At 39.6% G+C, this 22,588-nt stretch overlaps 2 protein-coding genes and 1 pseudogene across 4 annotated transcripts in view; 1 reads left to right on the forward strand and 2 right to left on the reverse strand.

The window, feature by feature from the left end:
* Positions 1 to 20,757, forward strand: part of LOC125562945 — a 28,965-nt gene extending 8,208 nt beyond the window's left edge. The window contains exons 3-9 of the mRNA XM_048727301.1: positions 7,523 to 7,600; positions 8,265 to 8,440; positions 14,219 to 14,291; positions 14,362 to 14,454; positions 15,275 to 15,531; positions 15,741 to 15,849; positions 20,428 to 20,757. Of these exons, the coding sequence (XP_048583258.1) occupies positions 7,523 to 7,600; positions 8,265 to 8,440; positions 14,219 to 14,291; positions 14,362 to 14,454; positions 15,275 to 15,531; positions 15,741 to 15,849; positions 20,428 to 20,723 (1,082 nt within the window). The 3' untranslated portion in view covers positions 20,724 to 20,757. The remainder of the gene's footprint in view (positions 1 to 7,522; positions 7,601 to 8,264; positions 8,441 to 14,218; positions 14,292 to 14,361; positions 14,455 to 15,274; positions 15,532 to 15,740; positions 15,850 to 20,427) is intronic.
* Positions 672 to 3,367, reverse strand: LOC116603484 (octapeptide-repeat protein T2-like). Of its 3 annotated transcripts, none has more exons than XM_048728134.1 (3): positions 3,272 to 3,367; positions 2,552 to 2,953; positions 672 to 1,158 (listed from the first exon to the last, which is right to left on the reverse strand). In XM_048728134.1, the coding sequence occupies exons 1-3, from the start codon at positions 3,300 to 3,302 to the stop codon at positions 1,130 to 1,132; spliced, it is 462 nt and encodes a 153-aa protein (XP_048584091.1). In that variant the 5' UTR covers positions 3,303 to 3,367; the 3' UTR covers positions 672 to 1,129. The 3 variants fall into 3 exon arrangements, with proteins under 3 accessions (XP_048584091.1, XP_048584092.1, XP_048584090.1); XM_048728135.1 differs by lacking the exon at positions 672 to 1,158 and adding an exon at positions 1,193 to 1,805; XM_048728133.1 differs by lacking the exon at positions 672 to 1,158 and having other exon boundaries at positions 2,202 to 2,953.
* An 898-nt stretch (positions 20,758 to 21,655) lies between the features above and the next one.
* LOC116614038 lies at positions 21,656 to 22,354 on the reverse strand (annotated as a pseudogene).
* Between the last annotated feature and the right edge of the window lie 234 nt (positions 22,355 to 22,588).

A 22,588-nucleotide genomic window follows, 5' to 3' on the forward strand; every position in this document is an offset into this window, starting at 1 on the left:
AAAATCGATGTGTTTTTTTAAACATTTTAATTTGGCAAAATCTTTTTTTTATTCCTCTATTTTAAATAAAAATTAGAAAAAAAAACATTTTTGGGAAAGATATTTAAATTATTACTATAATTAAGAGTCCAGTTGCAAACTTATGCTATATTAAAGGTACAATGCCAATCAATGACGTCACAGGTGTCATACATTGTTGTCATAGAAACAGTGTCACTAATAATGGCGGAGGCCGCCATTATTATGGGGCTCCGCGCGCCGTAGGCCGCGCGCGGAGCCCCATAGGTATAGAAATGGTCTATAATCAGTGCGGTCTCCAGCCAGTTCAGGAGGAACGTGAATACAATAGCCTGAGGTCATCGATCAAAACATTGAGGCCCAGTCTCTCTCGCTCTCAACCATATTCACACCAGATTTCAAGATTGCGTATTAGAGAGCGTTTTGTCCATTCGACTCGATTCTGTTTATCGCAGAACTATGTAGGGCAACGAGCAAACTTGTTGTTAGGCTCGTGTCCTATCCTTTATAATTTGGCTATGAAAAATTGTGCACACCACAATATGAATATTGCAATGACATAAAAAAATAAAATGGTTCATTCAAAAAGTATTCATGTATAAAATTATGCTTGTGTCTTATCATTGATAATTTGGCAATGAAAAATCATGAACAGCCTAATAAAATATTGTATTGTCATGAGAACCTATTGGTTATTTAGATCAAGAATAATAAAATATAACGGGTTAGGATATTTTTGAAATATATATTATACACCTATTTCAAACAAGGTATTGCATTTGAGGATCAATGTGTGGTAACACTGATTGGTTCATTCAAAAGACACACAAAAAGAAACATGGGTAGGCTTTGATCTATGCTTATTTGTTGGCTCATTTGATATCTTTGAAGCACTGCAGTTTGTGACATTGGTATTGCAACCTCATTTGAAATAGGTGTATTATATAAAATAATAAATGTTAAAACATGTATTAGTAAAGAGACAACAGTTTGTCTACCATGAAACAATTAATTTCCATATTTAGAGGAGGCACCAAAAGCACTCCCCTAAATATGGAAATCAATATATGTGTACTGCTTGGCACCACCACTGCTGCCGCCTACAGCTGCATCACCTCTTTTTATCTTGTTGTTGTTCTTCTTAAAAAATGGATGAAAGAAGTATCAAATTATATATTTTCCAAACGTTAGGGCTCACCTAAAATACACCAATAAACACTATTTAGAATCTAAGTATCATACCGGCATAGGTTCATGAGTAACGTATCAATTAATTAATGGGTCATGTAAATATGCGATTTTTTTTTATTTTATGCTGTACTTGACACACAACAACCTTGCAAAACAAAAGCATAAATGTGTCAGATAAATAAGACCTGACTGGATTCATTTAGCCATATTTCTTTCATAGTATCAAAGTGAATTGGGTTCATTTACACCAAAATATTGATATACAGCTAACATTTTAAATAATTTATCAGTGTTTTTTTTACACTTACCTCATTAAGTAGGAAAAAAGGAATTAAAACCTACCTGGTCCCGCTAAGAAAAAAGCTCTTATGTTGTATGCAAAGTAAAGAAGGATTTCAAAAATACAAACTTACTTTGTGTTAGAATATCTTTCTCCATGTTTATAACCAGCAATGAGCCAAATGTAAAACAGTTTAGAATCTAGCCTTCAGTGTGTCTACAATTAGTGTATGTAGCATCTACACATTCATCTGGTATCTGCAAATTATATAGTCTGCTATGGCAGAGTCTGCTAATAGGACTTTATGCTTGTACTTCTGGATTTCAAAATAGTACACCTGTCTTGTACAGTATCTTTCATTGAAAATTGTTGTGCAAAATTGATATTTTAACTATAAAAGGGGGAACAACTTTGAAACTTTTAGAAATATGACAGATCACCACCTACAATATGTATGTATGTATACGAGATTTAACTAAACCACAACTATAATATTTTTGAAACATCTGAGGTAACAAATACACGACTATCATAATTATGCATTATTTTATGCAACAAAAACTATAATAATTATGCATTATATTTTGGGTGCCAAAACTAAACTCAACTATGATATTTATGCAAAATTAGAGGTGACAAGAAATAAGATAACTATGATATTTTGAAATATTTGAGTTGACAAAAACAAACACGTCTATAATATTTCTCTTTCGGATAGGCCTTTTGATTACTGTACACGAACTTTTCACACTATTACAATGCAGAACGAGAATTTAACTCAACAGAATTGGGCTCAACAGTTTCAGCTTATTATGCATTTTACACAACCAAGCTAAGTATGCCACATCTGGCATACTTAGCTTGATAAATAAACTAAATGACAAATAAACTAATTCTGCATTACTGATTCTAGTTTGCTTTATTTGAGGTATTTGCTCTTACTCCCAATAGAAAATGATAGCCTTAGTCTAAGAAGAAGAAAGAAAACAAATAAGAATATCGATACAATTACAAAAGAATATCGATGCAATATAGACATTATTTTACTCAAAGAAAACTCACCAACAAAAGCGGTAGTAGTGGAAGGCTGCCTCTGTTGTTTTCCCCTGAGTCTAGATGCCCTCTGTCGCTCACGAGCCCTTTCTCTTTGCCTTGGAGCAAACAAGCTGTCTTCCGCCATCATTGTACGCTGGGCGTTGAGTGTTTCTAAGTTTCTCTGCCTCTTACGAGCTCTCTGCTCGTCATCTAGTTCGTACTCCGAGTCCTTTTGCTTTTTTCGGACTCTTTGCTCACCACTTAACCTGTACTCGGAGCTCGTCTGTCTTTTTCGCACTCTTTGCTCCTCGGTGAGTACAAGGTCACGCGCTCTCTTCCGAGCTCTTTGTTCTTCTGTTAACACTCGTGGCCTGCGTGACCTCTCCTCCTCATTATTTCGCTCCTCCCCTCTTCTTGGTTCTTCTTCAACTATTAGAGATCAAAACGAGATGACATGATATGAAAATTAGCCCAATGGTATAAAATATACCTAAAAAGTAAACACAAGCGCACTACCGCCATCTTGTTTTTGGGCGCGAGTTTTAACAAAACAATCGTACACACACATTTTCTGTACAATAGAAGTATTTTATTCTTAAAAAAAAAAATGCTAGTATCGTCTTATAATAAATCCATGAAAAATCTTTCTAACATATACTTAAAAAGGCACTCAGTTCAAAACCGTTTGTTTTTTTAACATAATACCTACTGGATGTAAACATAAAACTATAATAGTTGTGCACGTACCTCTTTTATCACCACGTGAAAGGTCGTCCATGGTCACAGTGGAAATAAAAAAACTTCTCAATATTCAATTCCTTGTTTTGCTTTGCGGGTTTGCGTTTTTCATAAAAGAACTTTGAAGCATAAGTACGGAAGTTTGGGGGTGGTGGTAAAAAATGTTATTTCCAGTTAGACTGGTTATAAACCGGTTATGTCCAGTTTGGTGATTGAGTTTACATCCTCATAACGTCATCGTGATTGACGTGTCACTTGACGATGACTCCTTTCTAGTTGGGCCAAGTAGGGACTGGGAGTTGCACGATTTACTGGATTGTGACACACAGGGTACCCGAGCGATGACCACAAAAACCAAGTCGCATAGTTATACCATATTTCTATACCTATGGAGCTCCGCGCGCGGCCTGCGGCCGCGCTGGCTCCGCTAAAAAAGGTAACTACATGGAGTAACTTTGAACATTATTTGTTTTTTGGTTAGTATTTTGTATAGTGGATGGAACGGCAACTGCGAGGAGGCTTTTGTTTAGGTTGTTTACTTAGCAAAGTCAACTTTTGTCCTAAATTCAACCGCGATGGTAGTACTGTACAGGACCCGAAATAATCCCAGGACCCGAAATGATCCCCAAAAGTACCCCCAAATGATCCTGGGACCCGAAACGATACCGAGAAGTCCCAAATATTTTTTTTTCTAAAATGATACCCATTACAGAAAATAAACATATGAACTTTGCTGTCTCATAAAGCTCTATGATTTGATGAGCCAGAGGTTGAAAGAGCTTTTATAGAAGCTGCAGAGAAAAAAACATTATATTGTGACATGAGAAAAAAAAGTTTTTTTAGGTTTGTAAGAAAACATTGAGATACCCAGGGTTATTGAAAATATTAGAGGTGGTATAAAAACAAGGCATATTTTTTAGGTAATAACAGATCCTCAAGGTCCTAATATGTATGTGCACCATTTTTTTTTAATCAAAACAGAATTCCAGAATAGTCTATTTAAATTTCAAGTGTTTATCCCTTAGGAAAGTTACATTCTAAAGCACAAGAGAGAAGGTTAATAAAGATATTTTTCCAATATTTCATTGCTTACTTTAAAACTTACACAAGAGAAAGAAAATGATAAAGCCCTATATTTGCAAGTTAAGTAAAGTAATTTAAAGAAGTAAAAGGAATTGGGACAGTTCAGGCAGGGAATGAGTACTTTTACCTCAAATACATTATGATAGTGTGATTTGCTGATATACTTATTAATGTATAGGGATTTGATATGTATTTGTTTATTGTTTTTAATTTTGAAGAGAATAAAATAGCACCCAGTTTATCGTGAGGAACTTTAATTGATCCTCATTTTAAAATAAATATGACCTCCCTTCACACCTGAAAGCCTTCCCTGTTAATCAAAGCATAAATTTATTTTGATAATTTTGCTGTATCAGTTGTCTATCAAGTATAGTTTAGTTAATGATATCCTTAGTAATGTTAATAAATACTTTTTTTACCTAGAACAAAATACATATTTGTTCTAGGTATTCCCTAGGAGGATTGGGAGGACACCTTTTAATAATAATTGCAGTATTTATAGAACATACAATCTTTATATGTTTTACATATGGTGGCGTTTTTGTGGGTGGTGGAACATGATGCATAATGATAGTGCAGGGAAGGGGGGTTCTAAACAAGTTTATGCTGAAAAAAAAGTCATGTTGGCTCCTCTTTTAGGAAGTGCCTACATCTATTTTATATGTCTACTGCAAAATAATAAGATTATCGAAAAAAGACATACAGAAATACACAACAAATATTGCCCGTTTCTGCTCACAAAGACAATTTTTTTAAGAATATCGGTCGCTATTTGAATACAAACTGATTATGATTGGATTTTGGATGTTCTATGCAAAGGTTTCGAAAGATAGGCTATTTATAACCATATAACCATATATAAATAACGTCATAATGACGTTATATTGTGTTGCTATGGCAACACAATATATCATTTTGTTCCTCTTTGTCACCAAGCGGGTTATCTGTTGGGGAGGTTAGCCATGCTTGCACCGGGGCATGCGAACCGTGCGGTGCGTGAGAGTGAGCTGGGTGAGATTGACCTTGCCTTTCCGCTGGTGGTTTTGCGACTGCATGCGTGCGCAAAATTGCACCCTTGTAAGGTGCACCCTTTCCCATTAAAATTGCGGCAGATAATTTTTCCGTCCGCGGTGAACGTAGCTAGCGGGGAACGTGATTCGTTAGGCGGTGGAGCCCGCGGGGGCTGTGCTGGGTTAGGTTTGTGTGTTAGCGATGTAAGGAACACAGTATGCAAATGTGTGGAGTCGAAACTCCACGGGTAATTATATGCTGCTTACAGCTTGCGAAAATCGTTATCATACAACAGTACCGACTTCCAGTCGAACTTGTTAACTAGTTCCATTACCTTAATGGTGTATGTAAGATACTCTTGAACGGTGTCCCTCGTTAAAAACTTCCCATCCATTAAAAAAATATTGAAGATGCGAGTGTTCGCTACTACCCATTGCTGTATACTAACCTGGGTTTCCTAGGCCCGTAGGCTACTATGAGCCAAGCCTGGCCCTGTGCGCCTAAACACTCTTCTTCCTCCGTTGGAATTATGTTATCTATATAGTCTAAAATAAGTTTCGGTTTCTCACCCTTCGGTAGATCTCTTGGGGTGAGGAACATCGTAGCCTCGCTCTGGCTATTCAGCTGCTGCGTAGTAGATGTCGACGCCGCTAGTGGTTGCTGTTCAGCTGCTGGTAGATCTGCCATGCTTGGTAGAGCAGTCCATTGTGGAAGGCCCGGAGCTGTTGTAGACACCCCCAAGAGCTCGTCTAAGAGAGTGTGAAACCCCTGTTTTTTCTCCAACCCGCGTAACGTTTTGGTTGTGAAATTTGCCCCTAGCGCTGATGCAGCGCCCGCATCCGGTTCTAACGGCTCTCTCGTGGGGAGTGGTGGGCAATGCTATCTCTTGAGGGGCTACACTGCCAGCCTTTTGTCCGCTATCTGCTGGCGTAAATTAGCTTCCTCTTGTTGGCGGATCAAAGCTTGCTCCTCCAGCTGTAGTTGTTTTAGTTCGGCTGTCAGTTCCGACACCGAATCCGTTGGAGTTGCTGCCTTCTTTCCTGACTCAAGTTTTATAGCTTTTCCGCCCTGTGCCGCTAGAGGTGGTGAAGTTTTTTTCTTCCTCTTCCATTCCTGCTTCTTCTTCCTCTCCGGGTTCTCCCGTACACGCCGGTGACGGAACGCCCCACTCGTGCTCGTTCTTTGATTCACCACATCCAGAGCAAAGGTTTGCTCTTCTCTGCTTCTTCGGCGTTTTTCCTTTTCCTTCCTTTCTAGCCATGACCAAGATTGGTAATGATTTTCAAAAAAAAAAAAAAACGAATAGTTTGCGCACTTTTTTTGTATGCGTATCGCACGCGCTCAAAGCATAAAGTGTAACTGAAGCATGTACTGTTCACTAGCACTATATGTTATTTACATACACAACATAAATGTCAAAGGAAACTATAAATCACTGTTTGTGCAAACAAATGTGGGTCCTGTTGCTGCGATTTTCGCGTCTTTATCCTTTGAGTGCATGTTTGTCTCTTACACGATTATTTGTATTGTAAACAATAACGTTACGTACATTAATAAGCATATAAGGTCCACTAGTTTTTTAGTTCATATTCACCCCTCATTCTTGTATCGTTCACATGCAACCGGTTTCCCACTATCGTACTAAAGATCGCTATGTGTTTTTACATTCTTTGTAAAAAAATTAAAACAAGTTGCAACGTAAAGACTCAAAGGTAAACTCAGGCGAACTCGCGCAATACTCCTTATTTGGTGATCCTTTCGCGCCAGTTCTAGCTTTAGCCGTGAGGGGACTGGGCAAGTAGGTGTTTTATAGACTGGTATATTCAAAGGGCTGTAAAAATAGGGGATTTGGTATAGCAAATTTTTAAGCATTCGAGATACTAGATATCGATGAATGAACGAAGCGAAGCGAGTGTCAAAATCGTAGGCGTGTCTTTGGAGGGGCCAACAAGACATGTGCGGTTGCAATGATTGCTTCTGGAGCTATAAAGAGCAGTTGAAATATCCCCCGTGGTTCCACTGTGATAAAGTTAAGCTAAGGTTTTTGAAATTGAAAACAAAACTTTCAAGGACGACATCACTGGAACAAACTCTAATACGGGGGATTTGTTCTCTTACATCATGTTCTCTTGTTTTAGCCATTGTTTTTTTTTTAATTAAGAACAGGTGTCAGACAGATGGAATTCGACATCATTGGACCTACATTAATACATGCCGCATTGGGGTCTACCATCGCGGTCAAAGGTAGGAATGTCGTCCTACTTGACAAATACTGTGGTTTTTATAAGGTTTTGTTATGGTTAGACGATTTCCAAAAGCTAAATTACCCTCTGGCTTCCGTCATTCAAAATCCTTGAAGCGTTATTCATTGGCCAACACCGCACAAAGTATAATTTCGTTGTCTGACTGATGTTAACGAGGAAATTGGAAATTATTTACGAAAGCTCGCGGTAAAGATGCCACAGCAGTAACATCGAAAGTTCGTGAAGATCAGGATTTAACACAAAAAAGTCCGCCTAAACTTTGTATTGGCAATTTTGCATTCCGCTTCCATATCTAGAAAACCATGCCCAAAATCCCGATAACGTTTAATCTTATTAATGATATCCTATATTATTTGTTGCGCTGATTGGCATTCTTTAAATTATTCATTCCTGACCCTTGTGTACATGAGCAGTTCTGGTGATGGAGCAGCAATTCCACAAACAAAAGGTGCACGTTAAACAACAAAGTAAAAAAGCATAGGGCGCCATAATAGCGACAGCGACAACAACAGCAGCAGAAATAAAAATAAGAACAGAAACAAAAATAGCAGCAGCAGCAATTATGATTAACAACAACAACAACAACAACAGCGACAATAAAAGCGACCACAGCAGTAACAATGGTTTAACGCTTTATTTTGCAGCAAAATACAAATTCTGTTGCGTTGGGATTTACTGTCCTCAATGTACAATAAAAGTGGAATTCCTAGCTTTTGGAAAAGCGCTTTTGGTGAGCGATGGTCTGCGTTTCACATGCAAGGATATAGTGTTTATGACCACCTTAGAGGCTGTTGTTCAACCGGGCTTATATCCACTAGAGGTGAGACATAACAATAGAACATAGTAGGACATCAAGTGATGGTTTAATAAATAGGACATCAACTGAAGGTATAATAAATAGGACACCAAGTATGCTGGTATAATAAATAGGGCATCGAGTAATGGTAGGACATCAAGTATTGGTATAATAGGGGAGCCCCATAGGTATAGAAATATTGTATAGCTATGCGACTTGGTTTTTGTGGTCATCGCGCAGGTACCCTGTGGTGTCACAATCCATCCAGTCAATCATGCAACTCCCAGGTCCCACTCGGTCTCACGGCTTTTACGTGTTTTTACCGTCTCACTTTATTGCTTCAAAGTTCGTCTGTTCACAGAAAAAAAGGGAAGCTAGAAAATAATATTCAATGAGAAAATATACGGATTCAAATGGGCTGATTGTGGTCGAGGGAAACATTTTTTCTGAAGAAACTGAGAAGCCTGCGTACGAACCGAAAGTAAAATATACCCTCAAGTGTTCCGGGAGTTAATGCCTCCCGTCGAGTTCTTCTTCAATTGTAGCAGCAGAGGACTATAAAGAGGCTTTACATTACTATTCTCATCAAGATGTCACGAAGCAAATTAAAAACAGAAAGGTAATGTTATTACATTATTATTTAAGAATAGAATACCTCAATACCTCATACCTCGGCAAGAAGAAAACACAAGTTTGTTCCTCACGATAACTTGAATTCAATGTAAGAGACCGTATAAAATAAATCAGCAGTTTCCGTTATATTTTCTTACAGTTGTCAAGTTTTTTTTTGCTTTAATATTAATGTAAAAAGTTGTCGCCAAAACAAAACGTTTTATGGCCGTAGCTTCACATTGTGAACACAACTTTTGATTTTGCCGCTTGTCATTGATTTATCACCCACCGTGATTTTGATTAGCTAAAAAAGAAAATTTTCGAACGCTGATTGGTTGCAAGCAGTTTATTGGCTTTCTATTTCTGTGATTGTCTGTGTGAATCGTGACTTCTCAAAAGTCTTCCTTTTTCAAATAAAGCCTATATTGCTAAGGTAAGGAGGAGTTTAGCGGCTAAAAATGCTCAGTTGCATTGGAGAAATGATGTACTGTTTGGTATAATCCATCGAGAACTACAGTATATCCGGCTATTTACATTCAGTAACAAGCGAATGTTTTCGAGATAACACAACAGATTCGCAATCAATAGTTTAATACATCAAAAAAGTAATTCTTTCTCTCTAGTTTTCATCTTATTTTCAAGATACTTATGCTCTTAAATGTGTTTCTATCACTTCTTAAAAATCCTAATTGAGATTTAATTTCTCTTTTTTTACTTCGTTTTTGTTTTCTTGTCTCTTTTATACCAAGCTGTTATTTGATAAAAAGTGCTTGCCTAGGTACATGAAATAATATAGCTGGTATAGCTATGAAATGCAAGGATATCTTTATAGCTGGTTTGGATATGAAATGATGACAAGGATATCTTTTTTTTCAGGTGAAAAAAGCAAGGAATTAACCCAGATTCATTATGTAGGCTGGCTGAAAGCAAATGTAAATGAATGTTTTTCATATTCTTTTATTTTTAGTATAATTATATTCAATCAACCCGCATTCCTTTTACTATAGCCAACATAATATGCTCTTGCGGTGTTGACCCCTGCTATATTAGCTCTAGGATTTATTATTAGATTAAAAATTATATTAAAAACTCATATTGTGTAGTTCCAGATAATATCCATACCCCCTACTGAGGGGAGCGGAGGTATGACCCCTCCCCTCTGGAATTTCCAACTCCCTGAAAAAAATAAAATAAAAGCAGTAACTGTTAAGGAAAAAGGGCATTTTACCCCTCTCCACCGTGGACATTCCTGGGCGTTTGAACCCCCCACCCCCTCATAATTCCCAATCCCCTCAAGGGAGGGGGTATGGATATTTTCTAGAACTACACATTATGATGCTTGAAAACCAGAGTTCTTCTGTACTTGAAAGTTACTTACTGTTATTGCAAATGAACCAGTATAAAGATTGTATTATTCTCATGTGCATTGATTTGCATAGGTAACAGCACATTGCTGGCATGAACTGTCATTAGCAAATGTAGATTGTCATATATGTTGTGTACCACACGTTGGGTACCCTGTGCGGGAGCGCGGTTACTTAGCCGGCCAGAGTGTTCTCCAGCTGTATGAACAGGCTCGTTGATTATATGCTAAATAAAGGTTCATTCACACCTTCCTACATACTCAACATAGATAGTATTAATATGGTGTGTCCTGACCTACTGCACATTGTACCTATTTTTCTGGCATCTGTCCTCGTTAACCCTTAAACTATTTCAGATGCTAGTACCCTTATTTATTCTGTATCTTTAAAAAAAAGAATGTATGTAAGCTTAGGGGTAAATAAAAGGTTGTGTTTTTTTTTTCTTCTAAATTGTTCTTTGGATTTGTTCAATGGCTTGGCCCTATTCATGGCTGATTAGCTTTTACTTATTCATGAGCATGGTTCAAGAGAGTTACTCATATGTAGTAATGACAGGGGAGAGGGGTTGGAATATTGTATTTCAAAATATATGGATGTTTGCTAGAGATGAAAGATGGATTAAGAGAAAAAGGATTTCATTTATCAAAAATTTGTTTTTAGTATCTAATCAGTTAATTGATAAAAATGTATAAAAAGGATTTCAAAATATATGGATGTTTGCTAGACATATAAGATGGAAGATGGATAAGAGAAAAAGGATTTCATTTATCAAAAAAATTGTTTTTAGTATCTAATGAGTTAATTGGTAAAAATGTATAAAAACAAATTAGGAATTGAGGATCAGGTATTTTGGGGGTTTGAAAGTTTTCAACCTTGGAGTTATGGGGTATGTAATTTTGGGTATTCTAGTTTGATTATAGATTTGGGCCCTTTAGTCTGATTATAGATTTGTAACGAGTGCAAAAAAGAAGATGAAATTGCTGTCTGTAATATCCCACTCTTTGTAAATCTATAGTCTTACTACTTTATATATTACCTGCCAGCAACCAGCTACTTCGTCTATTACCAAGTACAACCAGCCATCCATAGCCTAACATTCCCCCTTGCTTAAATACCTTAAATTATGCACTATCTGCTATTGTATTGTCTATCTACTATAGCACTGTGTAAACTCAGTCATGATTTTTTATTTCAGGATAGTTCCCCTTACAAACTTGATAAGTCAGTTTGGAAGCAAAATATAATATCAACTCATCTCTTATTTATTCAAGAATCTCATATAAACTCGAGGGTCCCTTTTTCTGAAGGTCCTGAACCCAAAGAATTATTTTTTTTTAAAACAAGATTAACATAAATGAATAGGACTCAATTTATTAGTATTAAAATCTGATTATATGGCAAATTATAAATATATTTTTCGGTATCAATTTTCTATCAAGTTTAACTCTACATAAAGAGCACAAATCCCTCTTTTTATGCAAATAGTATCCTGGGTACTGACAATAAAAACTACTAATGGTGTCATTGTTCACGGTATTCTCTAGGGGGATTCGGAGAGAATAATTTTATAATAATAGAAAAGGTAAAAGTAATAAGCCATGCATTTTTATGCATTTTAGATAGGGCTCATTTTAGGAGTTGGGAAACCTGGAACATAGTCAAAGTGTAGAATCCTGTTGTTATATCCCTGGGTGTGTCTCTCGCTGAAGTTTAGTCTTTTTAGTGGTTGGGGAGAGGGGGGGGGGGGGTTGGGATGGGGACAAAGCCCTAGTTTAGAGTGGCAAATAAAGCTGGCTCCGCTTTTAGGCAGTGCCTAAATCTATATATTAAATAGGAGATCTAGTAATGACGTACTAAATAGGGCACCAAAAATGGTTTAATAAAGAGGATATCAGATATTTTTATGATAATAAATTTCTATCAAGAAAACTCATTCATCCCAGAAAACATCGGACATTGCTCCTTTTTTATCTTAGGAGAGTCCTGAATGATCGACATTAAGATACTTGCAAGATTTTATGCATTTAGGCTGTACAAATGCAAGTCGTTTCCCGATATATTGTCCTATCCAAGAAATATATATAGATAGATATACCTTTTGTCTTTCCATCAGATTGTGACAGCTAAACAAAAGGTTCCTACATATATAGGTAATTCGCAGTCCGTTGTTGTTGAAGATGCGGCAGTTCTTTCTTGATATTTTCTTATCACAAGCGCCACACCTAAAAACACAGAAAACATCAAGAAAGAACTATGCCGCATCTTCAACAACAACGGACTGCGAATTACCATAGAAGCCAACAAGCGAGTAGTCAACTTCCTAGACGTCACATTCGACCTAAACCGCAACACCTACCAGCCTTTCACCAAACCGAACGCCCCACTACAGTACGTCCACCGCGAGAGCAACCACCCACCTACCATCACAAAGAATATCCCTGCCAGTATCAACAAACGCTTATCTACACTATCATCAGAAAAAGAAACCTTCGATCAAGCCGCCCCGCCATACCAGAAAGCACTCGACGAAAGTGGATATAACTACACGCTGCACTACAAACCAAACACCACAAGCAAACGCAAGAACCGCCAGCGCAACTACATCATCTGGTACAACCCCCCTTTTAGCTAGAACACACCAACATCGGCCACAGATTCCTCTCACTCATAGAAAAGCCCTTCCCTAAAGACCACAAACTCAGAAAATTCTTCAACCGGAACACAATCAAAATCAGTTATAGATGCATGAGCAACGCCAAGCAGATAATTGACAGCCACAACAAACGCATAATCGCCCCATCAATAACAACCGAAGACGCCCCTACTTCCCTCGCCACCGCCAATAACAAAACATGCAACTGCAGACAAAAGAACGCGTGCTTCCTTGACGGAAACTGCCTCCAATCATCTGTTATCTACCAAGCTACTGTAACAAGAATGGACAACAACACCTCCGAAACCTACGTAGGACTAACCGAGAACGAATTCAAGACAAGATAAAGAAACCACACCGCCTCATTCCGACACGCTAAACACAGAAACTCGACCGAACTAAGCAAGTACATATGGAGCCTTAAAGACAACGACATAGAACACTTTATTTCATTGAAAATCCTGTCATCTCACTCCACCTACAACAGCTCTAGCAAAAGATGTAATCTCTGCCTCAAAGAAAAACTTATCATTATCCGCCAACCCAAGCTATCAACTTTAAACAAGCGTAACGAGCTAGTGTCTTCGTGCCGCCACAGGAACAAAGCCTTGTTATGCAACAGCTGAACTATTCAACTTTATCATAATAGCCATTAAAATTTCGCGCCCTATTTTTATGTTAATTTTATACATAGATAGTATATAAGTGATGGTAGTAATATATTCTTAATAAATCTCCTGATGAGTGGGCAACCACGAAACAGGCTTGTAGAGATGAAACTAGTACCTGGTCTTACCTCCTGATGATAAACCTTGTGCTAGAATACACGTAAGGTTGCTTTACATCTCGAAGAGCTCTAAGAAATATCCCACCTTTCCATTTTGTAACTCCATATATATATTTTTTTTGTCATCCCCATTCTTGCCATTCCACGCCATCATATATGTTCCACATTTTCCTCCCTTCCAGATTATCTATCCACCTAACAACCCCCCCCCCACCACCACCACCACCACCACCACCACCACCACCCACCCACCCCAGGTGCTTTGGTACAAATACACGCCTTCAACCGAAAACTGCAAATCCTTTTTCCATGCATCTCTGAGTGCACCTCCCCCCTTCAACAAATCCTGGCTACTTGCTCAATTGTCAATTTCATTCATTATTAAGGTTGCCTACTCCTTTGTGAACGAGAGCGCTGTCATGGTAACAAAGAAGCAGGTTGGCGAGATTCGGGTTACAGGTAAAAATAAGTGAATTTATTCTAATTAATTTTATCAATCGTTCCCCACCAATTCCATATTTGTTCTTAGTTGCTTGTCTACAAAATCTCACTTTTGGGGATGGCCTTCAAGAATGGTTTCAAATCGGCTGGAAAATAGGTTTCTTCAGAAAGCTTTATAAAGGTAAAAATATTAACAATTTCAAAGAAAAAATATATGCTTTCAGCCCTGTTTATATTCCTGTGGTCCTAGCATTTATTTTTTTAAAACTTTGTCCTGTATTTGGGGACGTACAAGAACCGCAGTTGACGCTGCCTCCATCTTCATTGACAGTGCTTATACACTAAAGGCTTGTCTACACGGGCAAATTTTACTTGACAAGCTTTACTTGACAATGTCTAGTCGTACGTGTAGACGTGCTGTTCACACGAGCAACTTTTACTTGAGAAGTTTTCCGTGCGATGAGCCGGTAATGCCTTTAAACAGCGGCGATAAAAAAAAAAAAACAAAGCTTGCCAACACAAAATGGTGCCTCTGACGAAGAGACAGACCGTGGCAGCAACAACAGCAATAGCAGATTTTTTAATAGCCCACAAGCATAGGAAAAGGGGGCCTTTCAACGGATAAACTTTTTCATGTAAAACTTGTTGAGCGTCTACACGATCAACCTTGTGCACTTGGGAAGTAAACTTGTCAAGTAAAAGCAAACACGCCTGCTTTTGTAAAAGTGATTTTGTCGAGTAAAAACTTGCCAAGTTAAAATCGGCCGTGTTGACGGCCCTTAATCAAGACTCAACATGATTGTAAACTTTGTGGAGCAGTCCGTATCTGCACACTGACTAGAAAACTTAGTAATATTTGAAGCGGATTTGATCATGTCTCTCAATGTCAGTTTGCGCCATAGAAATGATCATGTTTGTGGCAAAGGTAGGGCCTGTTGCACTCTAGCAGCAGAAGCTTAACCCCCCCCCCCTCATCCTAAAATCCAATTTGGTTTCTTAAGGGCCCTACGCATATATTTCTGAACCTGTTGAAAGCCGACTTGAGAGCCCGATCCTGGAATGGAAGCCTTTTCATCGTGTCTCTGGCCTATGCGTCCGATTCAGTTATCTCATGCCACAAATCGAGGGCTCGTCAGAGATACAATTATATCTTAATTCTACTACGATCCAGCCCCGGTTATTATGGAAGCTCAGTGGTTACCATGGTATTGAGTGGTTACCAGGAAGTGTACCATTGGATGCGGAACAGGATACAAAGGTATTTTGAAGACAGGTTAAATAAGTTTATTAAAGACCTGTTAGATAAGTAAATTTTCGTTTGAGTGTGGTTCTTAAGCCATTGAGAAAAAAATCATGGCAGCATTAAAAATGCAATAAGCTTTGTTTTTTTTCATAATAATAGCACTCAACTTGTTTCAATGGTGACTTATATCAGTGGCCAAGTGTTTTCAATTGTCACGTGTTTAGGTAGAGTTCCTGGGTGTCTCATCAACTAATGGATCAGTTGCTATAGCGATAGACGACATCATGATCACAACAGAGAATTGCACCACAAGCCCAGAGTATGCTGCGCCTGGTAAGTATCAACATCGTCATCATCATCACATCGTCGTCATCATCAACTTCGTCATCATCATTATCATCATCATATAGTATCTCTCTTTCTCTTCCCTAGATTTGACTTGTTGGATGTATGTGGAACAACTAGAAGCTTGAGTTCCTCAAGCATTAGGGGTTTCAATGTAAAGTGCTTATAGCGTGGTTGATACTGCATAATAAGCGCTCTATATAAATATCAGATATTTTGAACATAACCACCATCATGATCAGCATCTTCTCCCAAAGAAGAAATACCCAAAATATTGCGCTGTACATGACATAATAACGCATTTAATCAAAAACATACTCTGGTCCCAGAGCATCGAGCGTCTCTCTATTCAGTGGCCAGCGAGGTTGAGACGAGGCACTGGCCTCTCAAAGCGCTATTTCGACTTCCGCCTCACTTCCATGTTAACGTTTTGTGATTAGCATGTCTCAGTTTCTCGTGGTGCTACCTTGGATGTAAACATCTCTTCGCTCGGGAATCGAATTCACGAGTATGAAAAGCGCATGAACACCCGATTTAAAAACAACAACATTCATCTGAATACCAATGGGATCATTACTGTAGAGTTAGTGACAAGAATATGCCCATAGGAGGTGGGGAATACAACATTTTCTCGGGAAAGCGCTTCAAGGAGGAGAAAATATCGGATTAGCTCGCAGTTATCCTCGGAACGAGTCTATCAAAGAACTCAGTACAATCGCTTGCTTGGGGTAGTTGAATCCAATATCGTTGAGACGAGAGCAAACGCCGGGAATAAGCTCGGAAAATCAGCGATTTCCCGTAGCCAGTCGGCAGCACAGAGAACATCTCGCCGCTTGATTAACTCGTAAAGAGACTCCTCTTGAACAAACTTTACATTTTTTAATACGGGTAAATTTTGTAACTACTTCGAACTGAGCACTATTAAAATTACGATCAAAATAATCTATCGCTCGTCTACTTCGTTCGTTTAGATGTTTGTTATTGCGAACAATAAGATTTAAAAACCGGTTTTGACATTTTGAACCCGAAATACCCGAAGCGAAAATACAATAGTAACCTATTCTATAATGCATCCATTGTCGCATCGTATTAAGATTGGGGATAAATTTGGCTCCCGGCAACCGTGCACTATGTGCACTCCCACTGACTTAACACATGTCGATGGGTTCCCTACTTCCCAAACCTTAATATCTTTAACAGGGAATCCATCGACGCCAGTAAGTGCATTAAGCGCATTCATGACAACGCTTTATCATACTCATCCAACCTTTTTAATATTCTAATCTTTTCTTCTCCCCAAACCCAAATTATTCGATCGGGTCGTCGTTACTCGGGAAGACGTTTTCCAGAATTGCCTGCAGGGAACGAATACAAAAACGTTTGGGTTAATATCCTGCCACTCCTGAATAGGGCCTTTATTGACATTTGCAAGAGCAACCTCACATAATGCTCAACTCCGCGAACAGGACAGATACGTCTGCGCGCGTCTTATCCCAAACATATCTGAAAGTGTCTCCTCGCGCCAGGGTAGAGGAGAATCAAATTCCTTCAAAACAACCAGTGAGCAATCTCGTTCTTAGGATCTCCTTTAAGAGTTGTCCTACAGCAAAACTGCCAGAATCTCTAAAATTCAATTTATCGACATCAACCATCACTTCCCCTTTTTTCTACCCGTGTCGCCAGGTCAACCAACTGGTCGTTTCCTGTCACCCCCCTGCGGGTCGGTACAGGGTTTCCTTTACATTCACCCCAAAAAGTCTTATTTGAAGATACTGCCATATCAACAAAACAGTATCCTTCTCCCAAAACTACAACCTCTTCTAAAGCGAAATAAACAAAGAAAGAACAATACCTCACTACTTGTGAAACCCCGTACAGACCCACAGAGGAGGACAGTTTTGACCCAGTACAACTGAGGGGCTGTTAAGGTAGCCTGTTTCAAAACTGTCGCCCCCCTCTGGGACCTAGAGGAAGTACACAAGTACATAGACATAGACTAAAATGAGATAATAAGGCTTGAGCTCATGCTTAATTATGTTGATTACATGCCATGTATTATCAATTCCACTCAATTCGTGTTATCCTTATTGCTTTGGGTGTAACCGCTCCTTAAAACTTTTTATGACACCTTGCCGCCCTTGGCATTACTGGCTCTTTATTCGTCAAAAGAGCAATCAACTGGTTAGCGTCGAGTTTCACATCATGATATTTCTTTCGGACAAACATGGGATCCCTATGGCATCGCATCGCAGCTGAGAAGGAGCTCAGTACGGATTCTTATTTCCCGTACATGAAATAGCTTGCATTAAGTTCTGCTCCTGTCCTGTCCCATCTCCATGTTGGTCGGTTACACGCTTCATACAAAGAATTTGCTTGACACGCACTTGTCCCCGCCCTTGTATACCAGGTTTCATAAATTCACATGACAAACTCTTGCGCCGGCTTTGATGCATATAAAATAATTACATTTCCCGACGATCCTTCGTTCCGCTTTAATAGTTAAGAATCCTAAACTCGTTACACGTAATTCACATTACAAACTCTTGCTCCGCCGCACTATAAAGACTCGCGTGACAAACTTTTGTTCCGATCATACTGTACATAAACTCTTGCCTCTGCCTCATTATATATAAACTTGCGTGACGAACTCTTGCCCCCGATATACTATAGTCTTGCGTGACGAACTCTCGTCCCCACTTATACATAGTCTCGCGTGACGAACCCTCGCCCCCGCTTGTAAATAAAATCGCGTGACGAAGTGTCGTCCCCGCCTTTACATTAACTCGCGTGACGAACTCTCGTCCCCGCCTGTGAATCAAATCGCGTGACGAACCCTCGTCCCCGCCTGTACATAGCCTTGCGTGACGATCTTTCGTCCCCGCCTGTACATAGCCTTGCGTGACGATCTTTCGTCCCCGCCTGTACATAGCATTGCGTGACGAACTCTCGTCCCCGCCTGTACATAGCCCTGCGTGACGAACTCTCGTACCCGCCTGTACATAGCCTTGCGTGACAAATTCTCGTCCTCGCCTGTACATAGCCTCGCGTGACAAACTCTCGTCCCCACCTGTACATAGCCTCGCGTGACGAACTTTCGTCCCCGCCTGAACATAGCCTCGCGTGACGAACTCTCGTACCCGCCTGTACATAGACTCGCGTGACGAACTCTCGTCCCCGCCTGTACATAGCCTCGCGTGACGAACTCTTGTCCCCGCCTGTACATAGACTCGCGTGACGGACTTTTGTCCTGCCTGTACATAGACTCGCATGACGAACTCTCGTCCCCGCCTGTACATAGCCTCGCGTGACGAACTCTCCTCCCCACCTGTACATAGACTCGCGTGACGAACTCTTGTCCTGCCTGTACATAGACTCGCATGACGAACTCTCGTCCCCGCCTGTACATAGACTCGCGTGACGAACTCTTGTCCCCGCCTTTACATAGACTCACGTGACGAATTCTTGTCCCGCCTGTACATAGACTCGCGTGACGAACTCTTGTCCTGCCTGTACATAGGCTTACGTGACGAACTCTCGTCCCTTCCATACAATACATAGATTTACGAAGCAAAATTCTTGTCTCCGCATTGGTGTGTTCACAAAGGCTTGCAACACGAGCTGTCGTCCATGGTTTCCGTGCACCTGGTCTAATAATAAAGTATAATACGACAACTAAACTAGCCCTCAGACACAAAAAGAAAGAAATATTGATGCTCGTGATACACTTGTCATATAAACATTTACAGGAGAAAATTAATATCGAAGGAGGCACGATTAAGTACACACGGCCCCATAATGAGATAACCGTGTTTGAAAATTTCTAAAAAGACAAACGCAGAACGAAGAAAAGAGAAACCAACTTATATCACCTCCAAATCCTTCGGTTATTCTTACGACCTAGGCCTTTGGCCGCCTTGCGGCGGGTGGTCTTGTTTCTTCTCCTGTCCGAGCACATGGGCTACTGGCTCATCTCCCGGAAGAACATCAACATCAGCTACCGTTACTAGATATTAGACTTCAGCCATCTAAATGAAACAGTATTCATAGAAACAAGAAAATGATGATGGTAGACGAGTTAAAACAAAATTAATAGAAACGGTACAACAACGATATAAATTGTGAGCAGGCCAAGCATTTACCGTTCACCTCGCTGCAGTTGAGCAATTCGATAATTTATTCATATCCACTAATCTTAAATACTCTGCTCTTATGTATTCAGCGTAAATAGAAAACTGTCAGAATTTCTTGGTTTCCATGACCACACATCAATTGGCCAATTAGCGACCAAGTTCAGATTCTGAACCTAGCAAAAGTCGAAATTGCTCTTCGAGAGGCCAGAGCCTCGTCTCAACCTCGCTGGCCACTAAATAGCCACTAAATAGAGAGACGCACGAGGCTCCGTCCTTTGGAGAGAGAATGGGCGCTGCGACGGTTATTGGTGTAAATAAACTTTGCTCTAAAAAAATTCGGAGGCATGTTGCGTAGTTAGTTCCGTAAAGTTGTGTACGTGAATTAAGCTATTCAGTAATCCTTTTACACGAACTCCTGTACTCTCAATTGTTCTAGGTTACAAGTGTGCGTCATACGAGTTTCAATGCGCCAGCGGTCATTGTATCAGCGGCAGCTCTCGCTGTGATAGTGATTATAACTGCATGGATCGTTCTGACGAGGATGGGTGCAAATGCTTCACCAATGAACTTACTTGTTCTTCCGGGCGATGTATCCCGTCAATCAATTTATGTGACGGTGTCAAAGATTGCGAGCACGGTCTCGATGAGCTCAGATGCGGTGAGCTCATTTCAAGTTACCTTGTACTTAAAGCATTCTTTGCCCTTCTGTTCGTTTGTTTAATCCCTTGTTAGGACATTAAATACCATATTTGGGAGTCCGATTCAATCATGTTTTCGCTTTTTTATAGCTTTAAAAGTGTGCACGTCGATAATTTTCACGTTATATCGCATTAGTATTTGATGCGTTTTTGTTTTTAGTCCTGCTGCCAGACCAAAGAACCCTGCACTTCCGTCCATACGACGTTTCTTTGTGGATTCTAAATAAGGAGATGGTCCCTAACAATATTCCGATTGATGTCCATTTGACATCATTGGGTATCACAAGTTAAAACGAAAAATTGGATATACCTAAAAAACCACAGGGTACCCAAAACGAAATATTTTAAAAATCGCGATAAATTCGCTAAAAGGGTGAAAACCGTACCAAAGGCATTGAATCTGTTTAATACAACAAACAGAGTATCTAACCCCGCGAAAGTTGGGCCCCGGAAAACATAGAAAACCACAGGGTACCCAAAACCAAATGTCGTTATAAATCCGCTTAAAGAACGACAAAACGACAAACCAAAGGGACGACCTTGTAAACCTCTATACTTGAACGGGATTCAAAACATTTCTTCTTATAACAGTTAACAAGGATGGAAGGTATGGTTATGTTACCCGCTTAAATGTTTTACTTTGGATAATTCAGTAATGCTAACATCGATTTGTCACCAAAACACATTAATTTTTGTTGTTTTACAGGCGTATCTTCGCTATCAACTCCTTTCCTAGTATCAAAAGAACAGTTTCTTATATATTTATACCCAGAAATACCCCTAGAAAAGATATCGCTTTAATCCCTGACATCAGGACGAGTTGGTACTGTCTTCGTTAGCTCATTCAACATTCATTCATGGCATTGCAATTGCAAAAAAGAGTGCAAGGTAACTTCAGGCGACTGCAACTGCATCTCTGGGTTCTGCATGGACTTGAACCTTCACAGTTACACTTGATAAGCTTTATTACCTCATCTGGAGCCAGGGGTACATCGACTGGGACGGTGACAGGTAGTAAAGATTCCTTGTGTACCCAAAGTTGACCGGATCGACAGATGGAGGTCCACTGCTAAGAGCCGCTTTCCAAACGCATGTCTGTAGCTGCGCACGCTTGACATTTTCTGTAAAGGCCTCCGTTGAAGGTGGTAGTGTCTCAATCTTCGAAGTGGAACTTGCTGTTTTTCAAACTTTGCCGCCCATACCCTGTACCGGAAGCCCGACATGCTTGTTTCTTTCATATCTTTGCTGTAGCAGGAGCCAACGAACTGCGTTGCGTTGCCGATCACCTCTTGCATGGTTGCTTGAGGACATTCCATGGATCTAAGGGAGTCGGGAGCCGCTTTTAGGGTGCGCAAAACAGTGCCCTTTCCGATACCAAAATAAGCTGGAACCGTGTCACAGCCAGACAAAGCGTGTGCTACTAGTAAGGAAAGGATGATCTTGTTATTTTCTTGTACCGTTGCCTTGAAATCGACGATGGATCTTTGTTGTATGGGAGATGAAATAAACATCAGCGATGAAAGATCCTCACCAAGATAGTGGTAGAGGAGAAGGGCAAACACATCAGTATCATCAGCGATGACCACTGTGCATGACTGCGAATAATCACGTGCGTACTTGATAGCTTGCTGTAGAAAAATAACATCAACTATTAGCATTACCATCAGATAAAAGCGTAAACATTATTACCTAGTTAAGACGACACGGATTGTAGTTTTATGAAACTTAACTGTGTCTAACAAACTCGGATATACCTGTACGATGATGTTTTCAGCCTCTTCGTGTATGGTTGCCATATCATGCCTCGATATTGCCATTCCAAGGTGAATTTCAGTAGGTACACTATCACACCCTGTTTATTAAAGGCAATAAAGGAAATATTTGTTTGCAAATAGAATT

This window comes from Nematostella vectensis, chromosome 5, assembly GCF_932526225.1.
Source record: "Nematostella vectensis chromosome 5, jaNemVect1.1, whole genome shotgun sequence".
NCBI lineage: Eukaryota > Metazoa > Cnidaria > Anthozoa > Actiniaria > Edwardsiidae > Nematostella > Nematostella vectensis.

Bases quoted from the DNA above. Each gene is read 5' to 3' on its own strand.
- LOC116603484 (XM_048728133.1), bottom strand. From the start codon at position 3,302: ATGGACGACCTTTCACGTGGTGATAAAAGAG. The intron at 2,954-3,271 runs GTACGTGCACAA...GATCTCTAATAG, and splicing joins TTCACGTGGTGATAAAAGAG to TTGAAGAAGAACCAAGAAGA.